This window comes from Miniopterus natalensis, chromosome 3 (genome assembly GCF_054644295.1).
Source record: "Miniopterus natalensis isolate mMinNat1 chromosome 3, mMinNat1.hap1, whole genome shotgun sequence".
Taxonomy (NCBI): domain Eukaryota; kingdom Metazoa; phylum Chordata; class Mammalia; order Chiroptera; family Miniopteridae; genus Miniopterus; species Miniopterus natalensis.
The window spans coordinates 32381134-32400992 of NC_142083.1; the positions used below are offsets into that span (position 1 = coordinate 32381134).

The 19859-nt window shown below is 35.0% G+C and overlaps 1 protein-coding gene across 1 annotated transcript in view; it reads right to left on the minus strand.

Moving 5' to 3' along the window:
- Window positions 1–19859, minus strand: part of ADAMTS6 (ADAM metallopeptidase with thrombospondin type 1 motif 6) — a 207166-nt gene that overhangs the window by 40668 nt on the left and 146639 nt on the right. Inside the window, exons 19-20 of the mRNA XM_016198764.2 lie at window positions 16825–16988; window positions 16311–16449 (exon numbers count right to left, since the gene is read on the minus strand). Of these exons, the coding sequence (XP_016054250.1) occupies window positions 16311–16449; window positions 16825–16988 (303 nt within the window). The remainder of the gene's footprint in view (window positions 1–16310; window positions 16450–16824; window positions 16989–19859) is intronic.

The window sequence follows — 19859 nt, forward strand, 5'->3', positions numbered from 1 at the left end:
TTTATAAAGGTGCATTTTTCTTCACATCTTTTATTAATTTCCTTCTATAATGTTGTATTAGACAGTGTGGTATTTCACGCTCAAGAACTGACTATACCAATAACCTATTCCAATATTCCCACAACAATGAACTATCTTCCTCCAATAGCACACGAGTCTCCTTCCAACTTTTACCTCCACACTTGGCAGGCTTACAGATTTTTTTTTTCTTAAGTGAGTATCAACAGGATAACTCTCTAAACCAATGTACCTAATTGGGTGGATTTTGAATCACACATTTTTGGGTTAAGAAAAATGCAGCACTTAGCTTTAGAAAGTAGAAAATACAGATCAACTGGAAATAATCTAACCTAAGTCAACAGGAGAAAGTATTGAGTTTAGAATCTTTATATGACCAAGCCTCTTGTACACAGTTTCTTTTCAAGTAACCTGCAAAACATTGCTAAGAAGTTGATTTAAACCCTGTTGGGAATAATTACACCCAGTTACAAAAGCCACTATGCTTTCAGATCTGAAGACCTATAGTTTATAACCAAAACCAGAAAATGACCACATGACCAGTCAGTATATGCCTAATTGAAAACAAAATTCTAGTGGCTTTCAGTCCATATCCCCTGGAGATATGCAGATGTTCTGCAGAATTTAATTAGTCAAATTTGAAACCACAAATTATATTTGATCCTTAAACACCTAACGTTACTCACATGCAAATTCTATACCTATTCTTTTGTTAAATGCAGTCCCTCTTATACGATTAAAAATATTAACGGTTTCATATTATAAAATTTAAGTACAAAGATGATATTACCAATACATATGTATGTTAAACTCTCTAAAATGGGCATATCCTATTTAGAGACTTTTAATTTGCTTATCTTTAAAGAACCAAATATGATGGCTCTTAACATGGAAACATAACCCTTACTTTTAGTCTATAAATATAAATCTGTCACATCTTATATTTACTTTTCTGCTAGTAGTGACAAGTTACAGATGACCTATTTGCCCATCAAAGTTTCTCTTGTCCAATGGGAGAAAGAAGTACCCAACTGGAATCATTGTTCTAGCTACACATCAAGAAATGGCTTTAATATTTGGAAACAGCGTAGACCAGAGGAAAGTGAGCAAGTCCACCAAGCTGCAAGCGAGTCCTGGATGAACTCCTTCACCTGCTGTACTTACTCCAGGTTTACATGATGGTTCACAGGAAGAACACAGGGTCTTTGCTTAGCAGCTAGTCCTAGGGCCAATCCCGAGAGAAACTTCAGAGACTGCAGCTCTTCATTTAATTGTCTCCTTTTCAGCCACTCCTCTACTCCCCTGGTAAACTGCTTAATGTTCTCATGTCCCAATTCTCTCTCTTCATTTTACAAATTCATGTGTAGTAATATTTAGCAATATATTGCTTTTTCAGGGCCATTTTAAAAGGAGAGAGAGGGTACTCAATGCATAGAAATTACCACTTGAATTTCACTAGACACAGTGATTTTGTTAAACCAAAAAGGATGTATAGGGAAGGTTAAGGGCAGGAGGAAGACCTTCTAGGTCCTCTCAAATCTTTTCATAAGACCCAGCTTTTCGGTTCTACATCATTGAACTGGTTGGTGAGTGAGCAGTCTATAACCACATGTGAGTCAATAAGAGAGGGAAAGGAGGGGTATAAATGCATCCTTGGGACGGATGGGCTAGCCAACATCTAGATAATTTAACCTAGCGGCCTAACACATCATATCATAGCAATTTCCTGAGGAGGAAGGAGGAGAATAAGTCAGAGTTTACACTAAGAATGTGGTTGGTGGCTACGGCAACACTTGGCTTAACCACAGCACCCAAAGTAGCTAGCAACCAAGACAACACTACACAACCACAGTATACAGAGCAAATGGCCAGCAATATTAATTTCATCTAAATCTTCAGTGCAGATAGCATCCGAAGAACAACAAAAGACACACAAAAAACGGGACTCTCCTCTGCCTTTCCCTGCTGGAATCTGGCTGTGGTGCTGTGTGATCACTGGCCAGACACGAGCATTTACGGGGCAGAGCAAAGCCCATCTGCCTTGGCTCCAACAGCTGGCATCCAGGGCACCGATCAGCTCTGCCCACGTGCTTCCTGCTTCTGAGGAGCCTCCTGCTAGTTTTCAATCTTTCAAAGCCTTTCTTTCTCTGCCGGTTCAGTGTCTTCCCTTCCATCCCAGCAAAACTAGACGTCCCAAGGGAAAGGATTAAGAAAAGAAAAATGCGGCTCTAAAAATACTGTTTTTTCTAGAGCCAACTGTGTTCTTAGTGATGGAGAGGTAGGGTGGAGCACGCATATACTGTGTTTATTTGAAATCACACTATCCTGGGAGGGAACTCCTACTACTCATTATATATTAACAGTAGTCTCTTCCATGGAAAGTGTCTCATTTAACCCACTGAAACCCTACTATGTGTAAGGCATGTTTTTCTTTCCTTATCATAAGGGGGAAAGTGAGTAAGACAGTCTTGACCTCAATGAGATCACATTAAAATGAGGAGGGAAGATAAGGCAAGTACCATTATCATTACGGAAGCTACCTTATCTCAAAAAACAATGCATTTTCAGGTCTAATATTTGTAATTTTATTTTGCTTTATGGCTGTCTGATTTGTCTTTCTCTGATCTTCATTGATCCAAAGACCTCTCTTCATGGCCGAATTAATTTTATTCTCTTTCCCTTTATCCTGTTACTATGTTTTTCCTCACTCCGACTTCTGCCATGTTTAGTTGCTTCTTTTGAGTTCCAGGCAGTTTAGGTAAATGACAAAGACAAGTTCTCATTCTCCTTTGTAAAATGAGACGACCAAATCACATGATTTTCTCATATTTCTCCAGATCCAAAATTCTAAGAAAGGTATCTCTTCTTCTATTCCTCCTCAATTCCATTGATCAAAAAAATTGCCCCTTCTATGTCTGCTCTCCCCCTAGACCCTACAGAGCAGTAAGCCTGGAAAACAGGCACTTGTCAGGTTCCATTTGGCTTTATGGCCTTGTTTCAGTGCTGAGTTCTCACCGGTGTGAGGTACAGATCAAAGGGGCTAACATGTCAAGAGGCAGAACACTAGCTAGAAATAGGAAAATGTGAGAGGCAACTTTCCTAATATAAAGAATTAACTCAAATTAGACCAAAAAAGATTCTCCATGACCTTGACTACTAGCTTGTCTGTTTTTGGTATTTTATTTTTAAAAGTTTTAGAGGAAGGATGCAGCCTTGAGCTTCTCCCACTCACTGTGATGGATTTATTACCAATAAGTTTTTCTATAATCATATATCAAATCCTTTCCTTGGAACCAACAAATAGATACTTCAGATTTCAGTCATAATAAGGACATAATCACAAACAAGCTATACAGTTTTTAAAATAAACTTATTTTGATCAAGTAAAAAATAATGAGAATAGTAATATCATAAGGTCCTATAAAATTGGGATGATGATGATGCTTACCATTATAAAAGGCTTTTTTTCCTCCCAAAAGTATTTTATGCATAATACCTTGTAAAGGTACATAAAGTTATGGTTGTTAAAAATGATATTTTAGACAAATATTTGTCAAGTGAAACATGATTGGTGACACATGGATCATTAATACAATAGGAATGCACCCAAACTTTGGTTTCAGTCTTACCCAAGTTTTTCAGTGAGTGAATATGTATCTAGGCATTTTCACATTAGGGAAAATTATAATCTCTAAAGCAACAGAAATGAGACCAAGCAGAAGGAAAACAGCGCGAGGGGAAATGTTTTGGGTTAGCAGAGATTTCTTGTCTTCAGTTACAAATCTTAATGTTTGAAAAAATACAAGCCACAAAATGCAGGGGTAAACAGTAAAAAATGTCAGGTCATCAGACAAAACGCTCATATGTAATACTTTTTATGAGAAGTTAGAAAGCTTAAATTATACTGGAAATACACAGGAGAATTCAAAGAATCTTTTTTAAAGTATATTATATACAGAAAGCCATATGCTTAAAGAAAAAGATAAATAGAAATAATGATTATGGACAAATAAGTGAAAAAGCATTTTAGCTTGCAGATGAGTTTGCTTAGAGTTACTCCTCTTGAGGGCAAGTTATGTAAGAGCTGAGCCGGGTGTAACTGATGGTTACAGGGGGGTAGGGTTTTAGGAGCTGTGATGTTCACAGGTGCCCTGCTATGATGCCTGGTACAGCTAATCCCGTATGTTAAAGGGCACTCTTCCTTCCCAACATTGAAAGTGACCCGAAAGAAGGGGATGGTGGGAGACAGTAAACGGGAATGCCACAGTCAGTACGACAGACTGTTATCTAGTCCTACAAAAATTGTCTTTTTCAAAGACCAAAGAAAAAAAATTAGAAATAATAAATGAGGCTGAATGCAAATCTCTATTCCCTGTAAAGTCAAGTCACTTTTTACAAGGGACTTGTATCATTAAAAATATCACAGTGAGCCTGGCCAGGCGTGGCTCAGCGGTTGAGCATCGACCTAGGATCCAGGCAATCGGGGTTCGATTCCCGGTCAGGGCACATGCTCGGGTTGTGGGCTGCAGCTGACCAATGACTTTCTCATCATTGATGTTTCTATCTCTCTCTCTCCTTCTCCTTTCGTCTCTGAAATCAATAAAGATATATTTAAAAAAAAAAAAAAATCACAGTGATCGGTTTTATGTCGAAGTTTGAAATAAGCAGGAATCAAATGTAAAAGGACCTTCACAGTTTCAAACAGTGGTATATTACAGCACCTCACATGAAAATAACTTCCATAGGGAATTTTTCTTTAAAACTAATCACATAACTATGTTTCTAATGGGGGGCAGTGTGACAATAAGTAAAGGGCTTTTAATTATTCAAACTAAAATTTCCATCTGTTATCTTTTACTTAACTCGGAAAGTAACTTTTGGATAGTAATTCCTAAATTAAAGAAAAGCAAACTTAATTATAAGATTCAACTCTTGTATGTCTTTCACTTTTAATTTCAATCAAGTCTACTTTGAATCTTCGAAAACAATTGGATTGGCTTTCCTTTGCGGGCTCCGTTTGGGACTCTTGCACTTGGAGCGCCGGCGCAGGGACAGTAGAGATCTCTCACAAGCTGCACAGCGTTACTCATTACTGTTGTTGTTATGTCTACGAAAGCCAAGTCTCCAAACCCTTCTTGGTTTGAAGCACATCCTGTTATTCACTAATAATGTGAGCTGCCCATTTTTAGTGATGGTAAATGTTAGGCACTTAGTACTAGCAAAGAAATTAAGAGGATGTCTTTGAATATGTAAAGCATTTACCTCTGTTTTATCTGGCACTTTGAGAGCTGATCTCTTTCAGGCAGATACTAGTACTGGCCTACAGATTGCATTATTTTTTTTTTAAATCATAATGGCTTTTTAAAAACAATTTTAAATTTGCTATTTTAGAATGGATTTAACTATGCTTTTTTGTGTACATTATGTTTCTGTTGTATCATTCTTGAAGATAATAAAATATGTAACATGAACTTATAATGTTTCCATAGAAACAATGTAGAAATACCCAACTTTTTAAAGGGGCTAGGGTAATCTGCAGGATAGATTCATTAAAATAATTTGAAAAATATGTTATTAATAAACAGAATAGTGTAGGTTATTTCATAAACTTGTTAGATAGTAAAATGCAAAGAACAATTTGCTATCAGGGGCTCTTTTAAACAGATAGTTTATTTTCTCTTTCCTCTTTTTTGTTTAAATCACCCACCAATGATAAACTCTTAAACTGAACTAACAGAGACAAAGGAAGGAAATATATTCAGGAAGGCACATCAGAAGGAACACCTAATATAGATCTGAAGGAGAAATTACATATTAATTAAGACCTCTAGTTCCTTAACCAAAAGGGCAGAAGAGCCTGATTTTTAAACTCTGAACACCCCCAGGACCCTGAATAAGCAGGTTATATGCTTTTTTTCCCTCCTATGAAATGTAATTCAGTGTTTACTGAAGTGAGGTGACTAATTTTTATCCAATATTAATGACACTCATTTAACCCTAAATCAAGAGTTCTCAAACTTTCTTGGTTCACAGCACCCTTGGTCTCAGTAAATTTTTCACAGAACCTGCTAGGCAGAAAAAAATACCAAAGAGTTTCACTTAATAATTAGTTAGATCCAAACAACTTAATAGTAATAATCTGTGGCATACAACCAATGTCATTGTGTGTGCATTGAAAATGCACAATATTCTTCAGTGACTCTGTAAGTCGGCAGCAGTGTTCTGGGGCCCCATGGTGCAGTTTGAAAAATGTGGCCCTAAATCAGGCGAATACAAAATAGCAGTTGGAAACTATGTAAAACATCTTAAAAATCTGAAAAAGTAGAGACCAGTTCCAATATGTATGAGAATCCTGGTGAATCAAGTGAAATCACAAAAATGTAAAATAAAAAGAATTTGTCTGACTTAGAAGAAACCTAGAAAGAACATCTTTTAAGTTCATATGCAATTCACACACACACACACAAGACTTAGGATGACATCCAGGGGGGAAAAGAATAATAAATTAAAAATCACTTATTTAAAATAAGCATCCAACATATAAGAAAAATTAATTAGGCAAAATAAACGTAAAGGTAACGATAATATTTTAAATGGTCAATGACAACTGACCAGAAACATTCTTGAATAAGCCAGAGTATGTAAATGTAAGAAAAATCTGTGCTCTTTAATCTTCAAATAAAATCAAATTGGTTGTTACAGAATAGTCATGGGGATATAACATACAGAAGAGAAAAAATAGTCAATAATATTCTGATAACCATGTGTGGTGTCAGATGGGTACGAGATGCATCAGGATGATCATTTAGTAAGTTATATAGGGTCTAATCTCTGGGGTGTACACCTGAAACTAATATAACATTGTATGTCAGCTGTATTGGAAAAATTTTTAAAAAGGATTTAAATAAAATTTTAAAAGTTAAAAAAATAAAACCTAAAAAAAATACTGCCTCTAAAAATAAACCTTTCTCCTTCTTCCTCCTCAGCCTAAGCATAGCTGTCACTTCTCTTTTTCCCCCTTAACTGTAGAGCAATGAGTGTTTATCAGAGATGCCTGTTTGTTATCAGAAACCTGACAAATTGAGTTTTTTTAAAATTTTTCAGTTATAGTTGCCATTGAATATTATTTTATATTAGTGGGTAGATATATGTAATTTATGAAGTGATCCCTCCAATAAGTCTAGTACCCACCCGGCACTATACAATATTATTGACTATATTCCCTACGCTGGCTATACTTTACATCCCCATGACTATTTTATAATTCTTAATCCTTTCACCTTTTTCACCTATCCCCCTATATGGCAACCATCAATTTGTTCTCTATTTATGAGTCACTTTCTGTTTTGTTCGCTCATTTATTTTGTTTTTTAAATTCCACATTTAAGTGAAATATGGCATTTTTCTTTCTCTGTCTAACTTATTTCATTTAGCACAATACCCTCTAGGTCCAACCACGTTGTTGCAAATGGCAAGATTCCAGCCTTTTTTACGGCAGAGTTATATTCCACATCTTCCAGATGTATGTACCACATCTTCTCTATTCATGTATTGATGGACACTTAGGTTGCTTCCATATCTTGACTATTGCAAATAATGCAGCAATGAACATAAGTATGCATATATCTTTTTGAATTACTGTCTTGGATTTCTTCCAATAAATACACAGAAGTAGATTTTCTGGGTCATAAGTTTGTTCTATTTTTAATTTTTTGAGGAACCTTCATACTTTTCCCCTAGTGGTTGCACCAGCTTGCAATCTTACCAACAAGCGCACAAGGGCTCCCTTTTCTCCACAGCCTCGCCCACATTTGTTGTTTGTTGATTTATTGATGATAGCCATTCTGACAGGCATGAGATGGTATTTCATTGTGGTTTTAATTTGCATCCCTCTGATGATTAGTGACGTTGAGTATCCTGTCATATGTGTATTGGCCAACTGTGTGTCCTCTTTGGAGAAATGTCTATTCAGGTCCTCTGTCCATTTTTTAATTGGATTGTTTGCTTGTTTGTTTCAATGTTACCTTGTATGTGTTCTTTATAAATTTTGCAATATTAACCCTTTATTGGATTTATCATTGGCGAATATCTTCTCCAAATCAGTAGGCTGTCTTTTAGTTTTGTTCATGGTTTCCAGTGCTGTGAAACAATTTTTGGTTTGATTTAGTCCCATTTGTTTATTTTTTCTTATTTCCCTTGCCCAAGGTGATATAGCCAAAAAAAAAAAAAAAAATCACTAAGCGCAATGTAAGAGTTTATGCCTATGTTTTCTTCTAGGAATTTTATGGTTTTGAGTCTTACATTTAAGTCTTTAATCCATTTTAAGTTTATTCTTGTATATGGTGTAAGAGGGTGGTCTAGTTTCATTTTTTTGCATGTATCTGTCCAGTTTTTCCAATGTCATTTGTTGGAGAGACTGTCCTTATGCCACTATATATTCTTACCTCCTCTGTCATATATTAATTGATCATATAGGCATGGGTTTATTTATGGGCTCTCTATTCTGTTCATTGATCCATGTGTCTATTTTTATGCCAGCACCATGCTGTTTTGATTACTATGGTCATGTAACATAGTTTGATATCAAGTAGCATGATAGTTCCAACTATGTTCTTTCTCAAGATTGCTGTGGCTATTCGGGGTCTTCTGTGTTCCATATAAATTTTAGGATAATTTGTTCTAATTATGTGGTATAATTAGTATTGGTATTTAAATAGGGATTGAACTGAATCTATAGATTGCTTTGGGTAATATAAACATCTTAATAATGTTAATTCTTCCTATCCATGAACATGGTATATTCCTCCATTTATTTATATCTTCTTCAATTTTTTTCTTCAGTGTCTTACAATTTTCCGAGTACAGATCTTTTATCTCCTTGGTTAAATCTATTCTTAGGTATTTTATTCTTTTTGTGCATTTGTAAATGGGATTGCTTTCTTAATTTCTCTTTCTGTAGTTCGTTACTGGTGTATAAAATGCAATCAATTTCTGAATATTAATTTTGTATCCTGCTACTTTACTAAATTTATTTATCAGCTCTAATAGTTTTTTATGGATCTTTAGGGTTCTCTATATACAGTATTGTGTCACCTGCAAATAATGACAGTTTTACTTCTTCCTTTCCAATTTGGGCGCCTTTTATTTCTTCTTCTTGTCTGATTGCTGTGGCTAGAACTCCCAGTACTATGTTAAATAAAAGTGGTCAAAATGGACATCCTTGTCTTTTTCCTGATCTTAAAGAAAATGCTTTTAGCTTTTCCCCACTGAGTATGATGTTGGCGGTGGGTTTGTCATATATAGTCTTTATTATGTTAAGGATTCCTATTTTGCTGAGAGATTTTATCATAAATGAATGCTGGATCTTGTCAAACACTTTTCATGCAGTTATTGAAATGATCATGTAATATTTAGCCTTCATTTTGCTTATGTGGTATATCATTTTAAGTGATTTTTGGATATTGAACCAACCTTTCATCCAGGAATAAATCCCACTTGATCATGGTGTATGATCTTTTTAATGTATTGCTGACTTCAATTTGCTAAAATTTTGTTGAGTATTTTTGCATCTATCTTCATCAGGGATATTAGCCTATAATTTTCCTTTTTTGCAATGTCTTTGGTATGGGAATCAGAGTGATGCTGGCCTCATAAAGTGAGCTTGGGAGTCTTCCCTCCTCTTTAATTATTTTGGAATAGTTTGATAGGTATTAATTCTTCAAAAATGTTTGGTAAAATTCACCTGTGAAGACATTCAGTCCAGGACTTATGTTTGTTGGAAGTTTTTTTTATTACTGATTTGATTTCGTTAGTAGTAATCAGTCTGTTCAGATTTTCTATTTCTTCTTGATTCAGTCTTGGGATCGTATGTTTCTAGAAATGTATTCATTTCTTCCAGATTGTCTTATTTGTTGGCATATGGTTGTTTGTAGTATTTTCTTATAACAATTTGTATTTCTGTGGTGTCCGCTGTTACTTCTCATTCATTTCTAATTTTATTTATTTGGGTCTTCTCTCTTTTTTTCTTGATGAGTCCAGTTAAAGGTTTATCGATCTTGTTTATCTTCTCAAAGAACCAGCTCTTGGTTTTATTGATCTTTTGTATTTTTTAAAGACTCCATTTCATTTATTTCTGCTCTCTTTATTACATCCTTCCTTCTACTCACTTTGGGCTTTGTTTCTTGCTTATTTTTCTAGTTCCTTTAGGTGTTAAGTTAGATTGTTTGAGATTTTTCTTGTTTTTTGAGGTAGGCGTATATTGCTATGAATTTCTTCTGAGAACTGTTTCGCTGTGTCCCATAGATTTTGGGTCATTGTGTTTTCGTTTTCATTTGTCTCAAGGCATCTTTTGATTTCTTCCTTGATCTTGTTAACCCATTCATTGTTTAGTAGCATGTTATTCAGTCTCCATGAGTTTGTGTGTTTTTCAGTTTTCAAATTGAGCTCTTTGGTATATAATTTTTGTACTTCTACACAAAGAGGAAGAAAGAAAACCCTAGAAAAAAAACAATTTGGAAAAAGTAATCAGAAGTGTCCATAGAGCGAATCGCAGGACAAAGATTGTATATATTTTGAGTATAAATTTAAAACTACTACATGCAAAATGAATATGTATTTCTGACCTCTCTTTGCACCACAAAGAAAGTATCCTTAAGGCTTCTTTAGTAACAGAACAGGTGCAAAGTTAAATGCAACAAGTACAGCATCAACTCTTAATTGGCTCTGGAAGGTTTTGCTTTTAAGCCCAAGGGTTGTATTAAATAAGAGAATGGGGTTAGGGAGATTGTGTGAGTGCAAGGGAATGGTTTGAATACTGTGAAATGAAAGTACATTCAGAAAGATAGAAAATTATCATGAATACTGCTGCATTTTACAGAGATTCATTCCCTAATGAAAAAACAATGTCTTAAAACAATGGAAGAACTTTTCTGATTAGAACTCTAAGTCACAAAGAGAAAAAAAGTTTTTTTTATGAGTTTTCATATATATTGAGTTAAAATAAGGGTCGTATTCCTCTTATACTCTGACTTGTGGGTCTAAATTAAAGTTGGTTTGAATATATATCCACTTACAAATTTTGGCTCCCTAAGTACCACAAAACTTGAAATAAGAAGGAAGAGCTTTCAAAATCTGTTTAGCATGATTTCACTTGATCTTAGCAAAAAGACCAAGGAGTGATATTTAGCACAATTTCAGTTCATTTTAAGAGCATTGATCAGGGGCTTATAAGTGATCCATCAGGTAAAATAAAGCATGCAAATAAACTGAACTACAAAAAAAGCTTTCCAAAGGCATGTCCAAGGCCAGTGCCTAGAAACAAATTATGAAATTAATTGGCATTCTATCACCTTTTTCATTGCCTTCTCTGATGCTCTCCTCTACTTTCCCAACCTAAATACTTACACTCAAATCTAATTTACCACTGCAATCAACTAGTAGCCAATTAATAGCAGAGAAGTGAGTTAGTAATGCTCCCAGAGGTATCTGAATCTGAATATATATCACTTAAAAAATAAATAAACTTTCAATTAGCCTCAAAGGTAGTACTTTTCAACCTTAGCTGTGCATTAGAATTACCTAGGGAGCTTTTAAAAATCTGATGCTCAAGCCACATTCATAAGGAATTAAATCAGAATCTTTGGGGGTGGGGCCCAAACACCAGAATTACTTAAAGTTCTCTGGGTAACTCCAATGTGCAGCCACATTTAAGATCCACTGCTTTACAGAAGGCATTTGAAACAATGAAATTTCAAGCTAGTGAAGAAGACATTTTTAAATGGGGATACATCATGCCACTCTGTTGAGGCTGACTACCAGTGAAAATACTGTTTAAGGCAAGACCATTTTTATTATGAAAGAAAATGCTACACTTAAAAAAAAAATCACTAGAGACTCATTTGTCTAAATCTGGATTTCAGCAAGTAACTTAACTTGAGTTTTACCTATAAAATAGAAATAATAATATCTGTCTATCTATGGTGCTGTTGAGGATGACCAAATGAAACGGCACCAGAAAATGTTTTACAAACTATATATTTATTATCACAGAAGCGAACTGTAGAACCATTTATCATTAAAAAGACTAGTTGTAATGTGTATCACAACTATAATATGGGTTATTACCTAAAAGACTTATCACTTTGTGTTAATAGACATTTGCTTTATGAAATCTAAGTTTCTAATGCAAGGATTCTCAAAGTATGGTTCCTGAACCAATAGCACCAGCATCACCTGGAAACTTGTCACAAATGCCAATTCTTGGAATCTACCCCAGATCTACCGAATCAGAAACTGGAGGCAGAACCTATCAATCTTGTTTGAACAAACCCTCTAGGTAATTTTGATGTACACTAAAATTTGAGAACCCCACAGCTAGCCAAACTTAGTAAAAACAGAATATGTATGCCTAAAATCAAAGGATGAATGTACAGTATTTGTTATTTGAATCTTTAGAAGTTAGAGTGCAAAGGCACACTTATAAATTACTAGTACGTTAAAAAACACACACCTAAATCTTTGTATTTTAAAACAATACAGTTCTCACTACCCAGTCAACCTTTATCAATTAACACTTTAATCATGAATATAACGGTAGAATATAAGTTTGGTAGTGAGATAAACTATAGAGTATACAATACTTTGGATATGAAATAAAAACTCCAGAACTCTAACAGAACTAACAATGGTTCAGAAAATAGCCAAGCTTTAATTCAATGGGCTTGGGTTTCCCTCAGAGGAAGAGTCACAACTGTATCTTAAAAACCACATTTATCCTGAAGACAACACCCCAAAGCAGGTCAATGTTTTCAGGCTAAGGAAGTGTTTCATCACTGACTCAGGGAAAAGACCATTACTTGGACTGAATCACCAGCAATGTTTCCTGAAGCATTAGATTTGTCATTGGGTCTGCTAAGCAACAGAAAAACAGTCTCAAAACTTCTTATCTTAAAAGGTCTCACAAAAAAAGCTGTCAACATTGCTCCTAAACACAAAGTCCAAAGGTCTTGCAATTAATAAAACATGCAGTTTAGTGATAGGTAAGAACACTGAGATGTCTTGTGAGACTGCAATAGAAAGTTCTTTGAGATCTTCCTTGTTTTCTCTTTTTCCATTTAAAAAACTTTGGCAGCCTCAAGACACCTAGCACCACCCCAGAAAGATGAGTGAAGTATTCCAACTGAGAACTAACTTTACTATCATCCTTAGTTCCTTAATGAAAACCAGGTAGAACTGACTTTTCCCTGAAAGATTCCTTAATGACAGATGAAGTTCCATTTACCACTACCAAGCAGATGACTCTGGATCTCTCTTTGATAAAGATTCCCGAGTCCCAAAAGATTTTACTTCCCTTAAACATATTCTTCCTGTATTTAAAGAACTTGTGGCTTAAAGTGGGGGTATGTCTTAGAAGAACTCCAATAATTGATATTGGTACTCTATATCGTAGGAAATACTTCCCACCTATTCAAAGTCGGGGAGGGAAAGAGAGAGAAAGAGAGAGAGGAGCTTGGTTTTATTTATCCATGCTAATCAAAATTACACTGTCTCTCCCTGGCAATCCTTTTGGCCCACCTCATGAGAAAAATAGCACCGCACACTGGAAAGAACTAGAACAAATACATAATTGCCAAAATAATTCCTTTTGCTCATTCACTCATTTAAAACTATTTATTGAGTGCCTAGCATGTGCTAGACATTGTTCTAGGTACAAAATGGGTCTAGAGAGATGCACAGACTTCAGTGATGAGGATGTGGGTTCTGTGTGTCTAGGTGTTAGGTTTCAGTTTCTCTGTCAACCAAGACCAGCGGTTCTCAAACTTGACCAAGCATCAGAAGCAACCCGAGGGTTTGCTAAAACACAGATTGCTGGGCTCCACCCAGAGTTTTGGTTCAGTGGGTTTGAGATAAGGCCCCCAAATCAGCATTTCTAATAAACTCTCAAGTGATGATGATGATGCTGGTCTAGAGACCATACTTTGAGAACCATTGACCAAGACAAATGGGAGCTCTTCACACTATGCCTGCCAACTTTTGAGTACTGTACATCTCTCTTCCAAAGAAGGTAATAGCCCCATGAATGCTGTCATAGTCACTTACAACTGAGCACAATTCCAATTCCCACCTCAAATATCTAGGATCAGTAACTTCAAAGAGAAGAAAGCAGTGTAAATAACAAAGAAAATTCTCTTTCCAGGGGCTTTTCTCCCTCCTTTTCTTTTGCTTTTTCCGCTATCACAAGACATCACTTTTCTATTATGATTTCTCAGTACAAGTGTTATGGGGGGAAATAACACTCATTTAAAATTTTCAGATTTCTTTACTTTAATAAAATCAAAGTCTCTTTTAAATTCAGTTCTCATAACTGATTTTTTTTTCTTTTTCGTTGGACTATCCCCTTTTTGAACAAAAGAATCATAGGGTTAGAAGGAACATTGAGAATTCACTTAATCCCTCCTTGGCCTCAGACAAGACTGTGTCTAAACCATCCCCAAATATAGCAATTTTTAGTACAAAGAACAGGCACTAAGAATTTGCCATTCAACATTCTGTCACATACTTGAAGATACTAATATACTTTCCCTCAGCCTTCTCTTTTCTAAGCTAATCAACCTCAACATTTAGACTTTCCTCATTTGATTTCCTAAACTTTAAATTATTTTGATTCTTCTTTAATAAGTTTATCTCACTTTACCTAGGGCCTGAATTATATATGTACTATTATCAGGAAGATTCCTTTTTGGTATGTGAAAAGGGGAAAGTTAATTTGTAGATTGATTAAAAAGGAATTTAACTGGAATAAAGAAATACATATGTATAAATGCCTCTAAAGAATCATACCATGGCATTCACTTGAATAATTAACTCTAAATATTCTTTATTTTATTAAAAGAAATAGTAATGCCTTATAGTTTTTATATCTTTACATTACAAATAACCAACCATTTCACACATAAAACGGATGGGAATTAGAGACCTCTTAAAATATGCCACAAATTGTATATGACCATGTTTCGTGACACTTCACACAGGAGAAGACATTATTACCTATATGCTTTTTGTTTTTTAATTTTGGACACTGTTTACTACTGAATTTGGAATTGCAGTTAATCAATTATTTAATTCTGTATGAGTCTAAAATATTGAGTCTATTATATGAAAATCATTTCTGTGAAAATAATTTCTCTGATTCAATCCTTCAAAATCAGAGCTGTTAGAGATTCAGTGACACCAGGACAAGATAGGATAAAGTCCATGTTAAGTGATATGTTTCCAGGAAGTTTAGAAAGGGAAAATTGATAATACACTGAAATATGGGGTAAAATGGGACAATTCATTTTTTTTCAATTTCTCCCATTCTAAGTATCATTAGTCAAAACTGAATCCTTGCTTTTGGAATGGTGAGGTGCCGCAGTCTAGCCTAGGCCCGAAGGGTGGGACTGTTTCCTTGCCTATTGCAATCAAGGTGTACGGTGGAGGCGATGCATTTAGTCTCCAGAGAGAAGGAAGATGCTGCTTGCACAGCACTTCTACTCACCAGTCCATGCAGCAGCAAAGGTGTTGGCTTTGAAGGAAGCCAACTGTCCTGCTCTCCCAGCCAGAGGTAAAGAATTGCATTGGTGGCCACTAGAGGGAGGATTAGGAATAGAGTAAATTGCGGGGAAAAGGCACCCATGAAAAACGCACATGGGACAACCAACACATCACCAACCACCGCCTAGCAGCTACCTCTCTGAGGGACTGTCATGGGGGTCAGGATGCACCATTAACCCAGAGACCCAGACACCAGTCATGCCTGTAGCATCCTAGTAAACTGCCCCTTAACTGTGATGGCAGGAGATGGGAGTTTGAGTAGGATTATGGGAACCGCAAGCACACAAACACAAGCACACGGGCACACAGACACACATTCTCATCCCCCATTACAGGAAGTCGTATCTGTGCCGTCTGACTCTTGCCCATTTTCTTAGTTAAAACTCTTTGATGTTCTTTACCAAGAATATGTTCACGAAAAGCAAACAGCCCACCTTCAAGTTAGTCTCGGGAGAAGCACCAGCAGAGACACTCATTGTGCCAAGATGTATTTTACCAACAAATCTGTACAAATTACATGAGGTTAAAAACAAATGGAATATAATATAATTAAAGCACAGTTTCTTTTGCTAAATTACAGCTTGAAGCAAACCTGCAAGAAATGTTTCCAATTAGCTTCTTTAGCAAACACAAGGCATAGCTCACAACATACTTTGCTTCCCATCCTGCCCTCTGGGTGGGCTGCCTAGTGGGTGTCTTACCTCCAGCACAAGTAACAGAGCATTCTGACCAAGGCTGATGATTCCAAGTAAAGCCAACATCACTGTCTCCACTGCCAGTCCGGGTGATGGGAACGTTGAACTTATACCTAATTCCCAAATTCTGTTCTTGAATCAGAACCTGCCATTGAAAACAACTGGTGAAGATAATTAAAATACAATGAGCCTTCATTCAGATATTTATTATTTTTTTTGACGAAGATGTCATAAGTAAGTCTTATAGGAAATTTAAGATAACTTTTAGAACACATGCACTTATATTGAATTTTCTCCTTCTACTTTCATGGGTAATTTAGAGCCATTTCTCCCATTTACCTTGTTTGGTTATAAAAATTTCATTCAAGCAAGTATTGAAATGGTCACACAGTCTTACAGAAGAGTGCTAAGGCTTTGACTTTACAAGGATTTTAAACACTTGGGCAAACCATTTTACCTTTATTTACCTAATTTCACCAACTATAAAACAAAGGTAATAAAGAAGCAAAGACACATTTACCATGACAATGAGATTTTCTGAGGTGGGACCTTGAGCTTCCAAGGATTCTGGGTCATCAGTTGGTCTCTTATAGTGAAACGCAGTCCCAGCAATATCAAACTTCCTAGGCCAGTCAATAGTCCAGGCACCATTGATAAAGTATTCATCCCTTTCAGATTTTAAAGCTAAAAAAAAAAAATCACAGTACACCTAAAAATATGAAACTTTATTTACCACAATGTCACTCATTAATAACTGCACTGAAGTATACAATGAATATCCATTTCCACTTAGAAATGGGATTCTTCACTATTTTCTCAAGTAAAAATTAAAATGGTAATTTCCCATATGCCTGTCAGGAACATATTAAGTATTTATGATGTCATTGATAGAAAGGAATAAAATGAGAAATAAACATGGAACTAGTAAGGAAAAGTATGACAAAAGAAATAACTGGGAATCAGGGGAGATGTAGGAAGAAGATTTTCCTGTCCAAATATTAAAAAGTAATTATATGAATATGGGGTGTAGAGAAACTTTGGTACTGGTACACAGAGAGACAACAGTGAAATCAAACACGCAGTTAAGAAATAAACCCAAGCATATATGGGAATTAGTATATGACAAAAGAAGTATCTTAAATTAGTTAAAAAAAAAAAAAAGATGATATGAAACTAAGACAAAAGACTAGCCATTTGGCAAAACAAACAAACAAACAAACAAACAAACAAACAAACAAAAAACACTGAATTTATATTTCCTTTGTTATAAATACCACAATTCCACTCTTATGTACATATCCAAAAGAAATAAAAATAAGTACTCAAACAAATATTTGCACATACATGTTTATAGTAGCACTATTTCCCATAAATAAAGGTAGAAGCAACTCAAATGTCCATAAGTGGATGCAAGAATAAACAAGTTGTGGTATGTACAATACAGCGAAATATTATTCAGCCATAAGAGGAAATGAAGTACTGATACATGTTTCAATGATGAATCTGAAAAACATTATGCTAAGTGGAAAAGGCTAGACAGAAAAAGTCACATACTCTAAACTTTCATTTATATGAAATATCCAGAACAGGTAAATCCATAGAGACAGAAAGCAGATTGGTGGTTACCAGGGACTGGGGAATGGGAGTAACCAGGGACTGGGGAATGGGAGTAACTGCTTAGCGGACACAGGGTTCTTTCTGGTGTGATGAAAATATTTTGGAATGTACCAAATCCCACTAAATTGTTCACTTTAAAATGGTTGAATTCTATATTATGTGAATTAAACCTCAATAAAAAGACAGTTTTAAAAAAAGAAAGAAAGAATAAATGCCAGATGGGTAAATATTTGAAAGTAAACAGTTGAATCATAAAATGCTCAGAGAAAATGTGGGAGAACTTTTTAAAAAATAACATTGGGATATAAAAAGCTTTTGTAAGCATGAAAAAACCCATAGAAACTATAAAGAAAAATATTAATAAATATAAATATGCATACATAATTTTAAACCTCTATAGGAAAAAATATATTTAAAACTATTGACAGAAAAGGTTATTAGCACTACTTAAAAGAAAAAAGCTGTGGTACGCATATACAATGGAATACTACTCAGCTATAAAAAAGAAGGAAACCTCACCTTTTGCAACAGCAAGGACAGACCTGGAGAGTATTATGCTAAGTGAAATAAGCCAGTCAAAGAAAGACAAATACCATATGATTTCACCTACACGTGGAATCTAATGAACAAAATAAACTAACTAAGAAAATAGAAACAGACTCATAGATACAGAGAACAGACTAGATTGATTGTTGTAAGAAGTGAGGGGGTTGGGAGTCTGGGTGAAAAAGATGAAGGGATTAAGCAAAGGGAAAAAAAAACAACTCATAGGCACAGTATGAGTATGGTGATTACCAGAGGGAAAGGGGGGGTGGGTGAAGGTAGAAGAGGGTAAGAAGGTGATAGATGGTGATGGAAGGAGACTTGACTTGGGGTGGTGAACACACAGTACAATATACACCTGAACAAATGTAAAGACTTAAACAAATATACAGGTGAATCTTTACATGTATTGGAAGATAATATTTTTAAGGTGTCAATTCTCCTCACATTTATTTACCAATTTTATATAATCTCTTTTAGTAGAAATTAGCAAGTTGATTCTAAAATATATATAGAAATGTAAAAGACCTAGAAAAGCAAAAAATAATTTTGAAAAAAAGAGAACAAATTTGAGGACCAAATGCTTCCTATTTTTAAGACCTACTAGGAAGTTCCATTAATCAATACAATGTGGTTTTGGTCTAATGACTGACACATATATCAATGGGAAGGAACAGAAATAGATCCACACACTCATGTTCAATTGATCTCTATTGAAAGTAACAAGGTAATATCACTGAGAAAATAATAGTCTTTTCAACAGATGGTGCTATAGTAATTGAATATCCATATGAAAAAAGCTGAATCTCAACCCTTACTTTATATCTTACATAAAAACTCAAAATGGACCATATACCTAAATGTAAAAGTTAAGACTATAATTTCTTAAGGAAACATTGAAGACAATATTTGCAACCCTGGGGTAGGCAAAATTTCTATGGTAGGAGATGAAAGTACAAACCATAAAACACAATAAATTAAATTTCATGAAAATTAGAAGATACCATTAAGGACAGGAAATAAACAAGCCAATGACTGGGAAAATGTATTCATAAAATGTGTATTTGAACACAGACTTGTATAGAATACATAAAGGACATAATTTAATTAAAAAAAATTTAAATAGGCAAAATAATTTGTTTAGACACTTCATGCACAAAAATGATATCTGTATGGGTAAAATTAAGAAGACTTGACAATTTTGAAATGGATGGGAAACATCTGGAACTCTTCTACGTTACTGGGGGGAATATAAATAATATAACCACTTTGGAAAACACTTCAGTAGTTTCTTATAAAGTTTAGCATGTACTTATCATATAACCTAGCCATTTCATTACTAGGCTTTTATCTAGGAGAAATGAAAGTATATGTCTGCACAAAGCTTGTCTATAA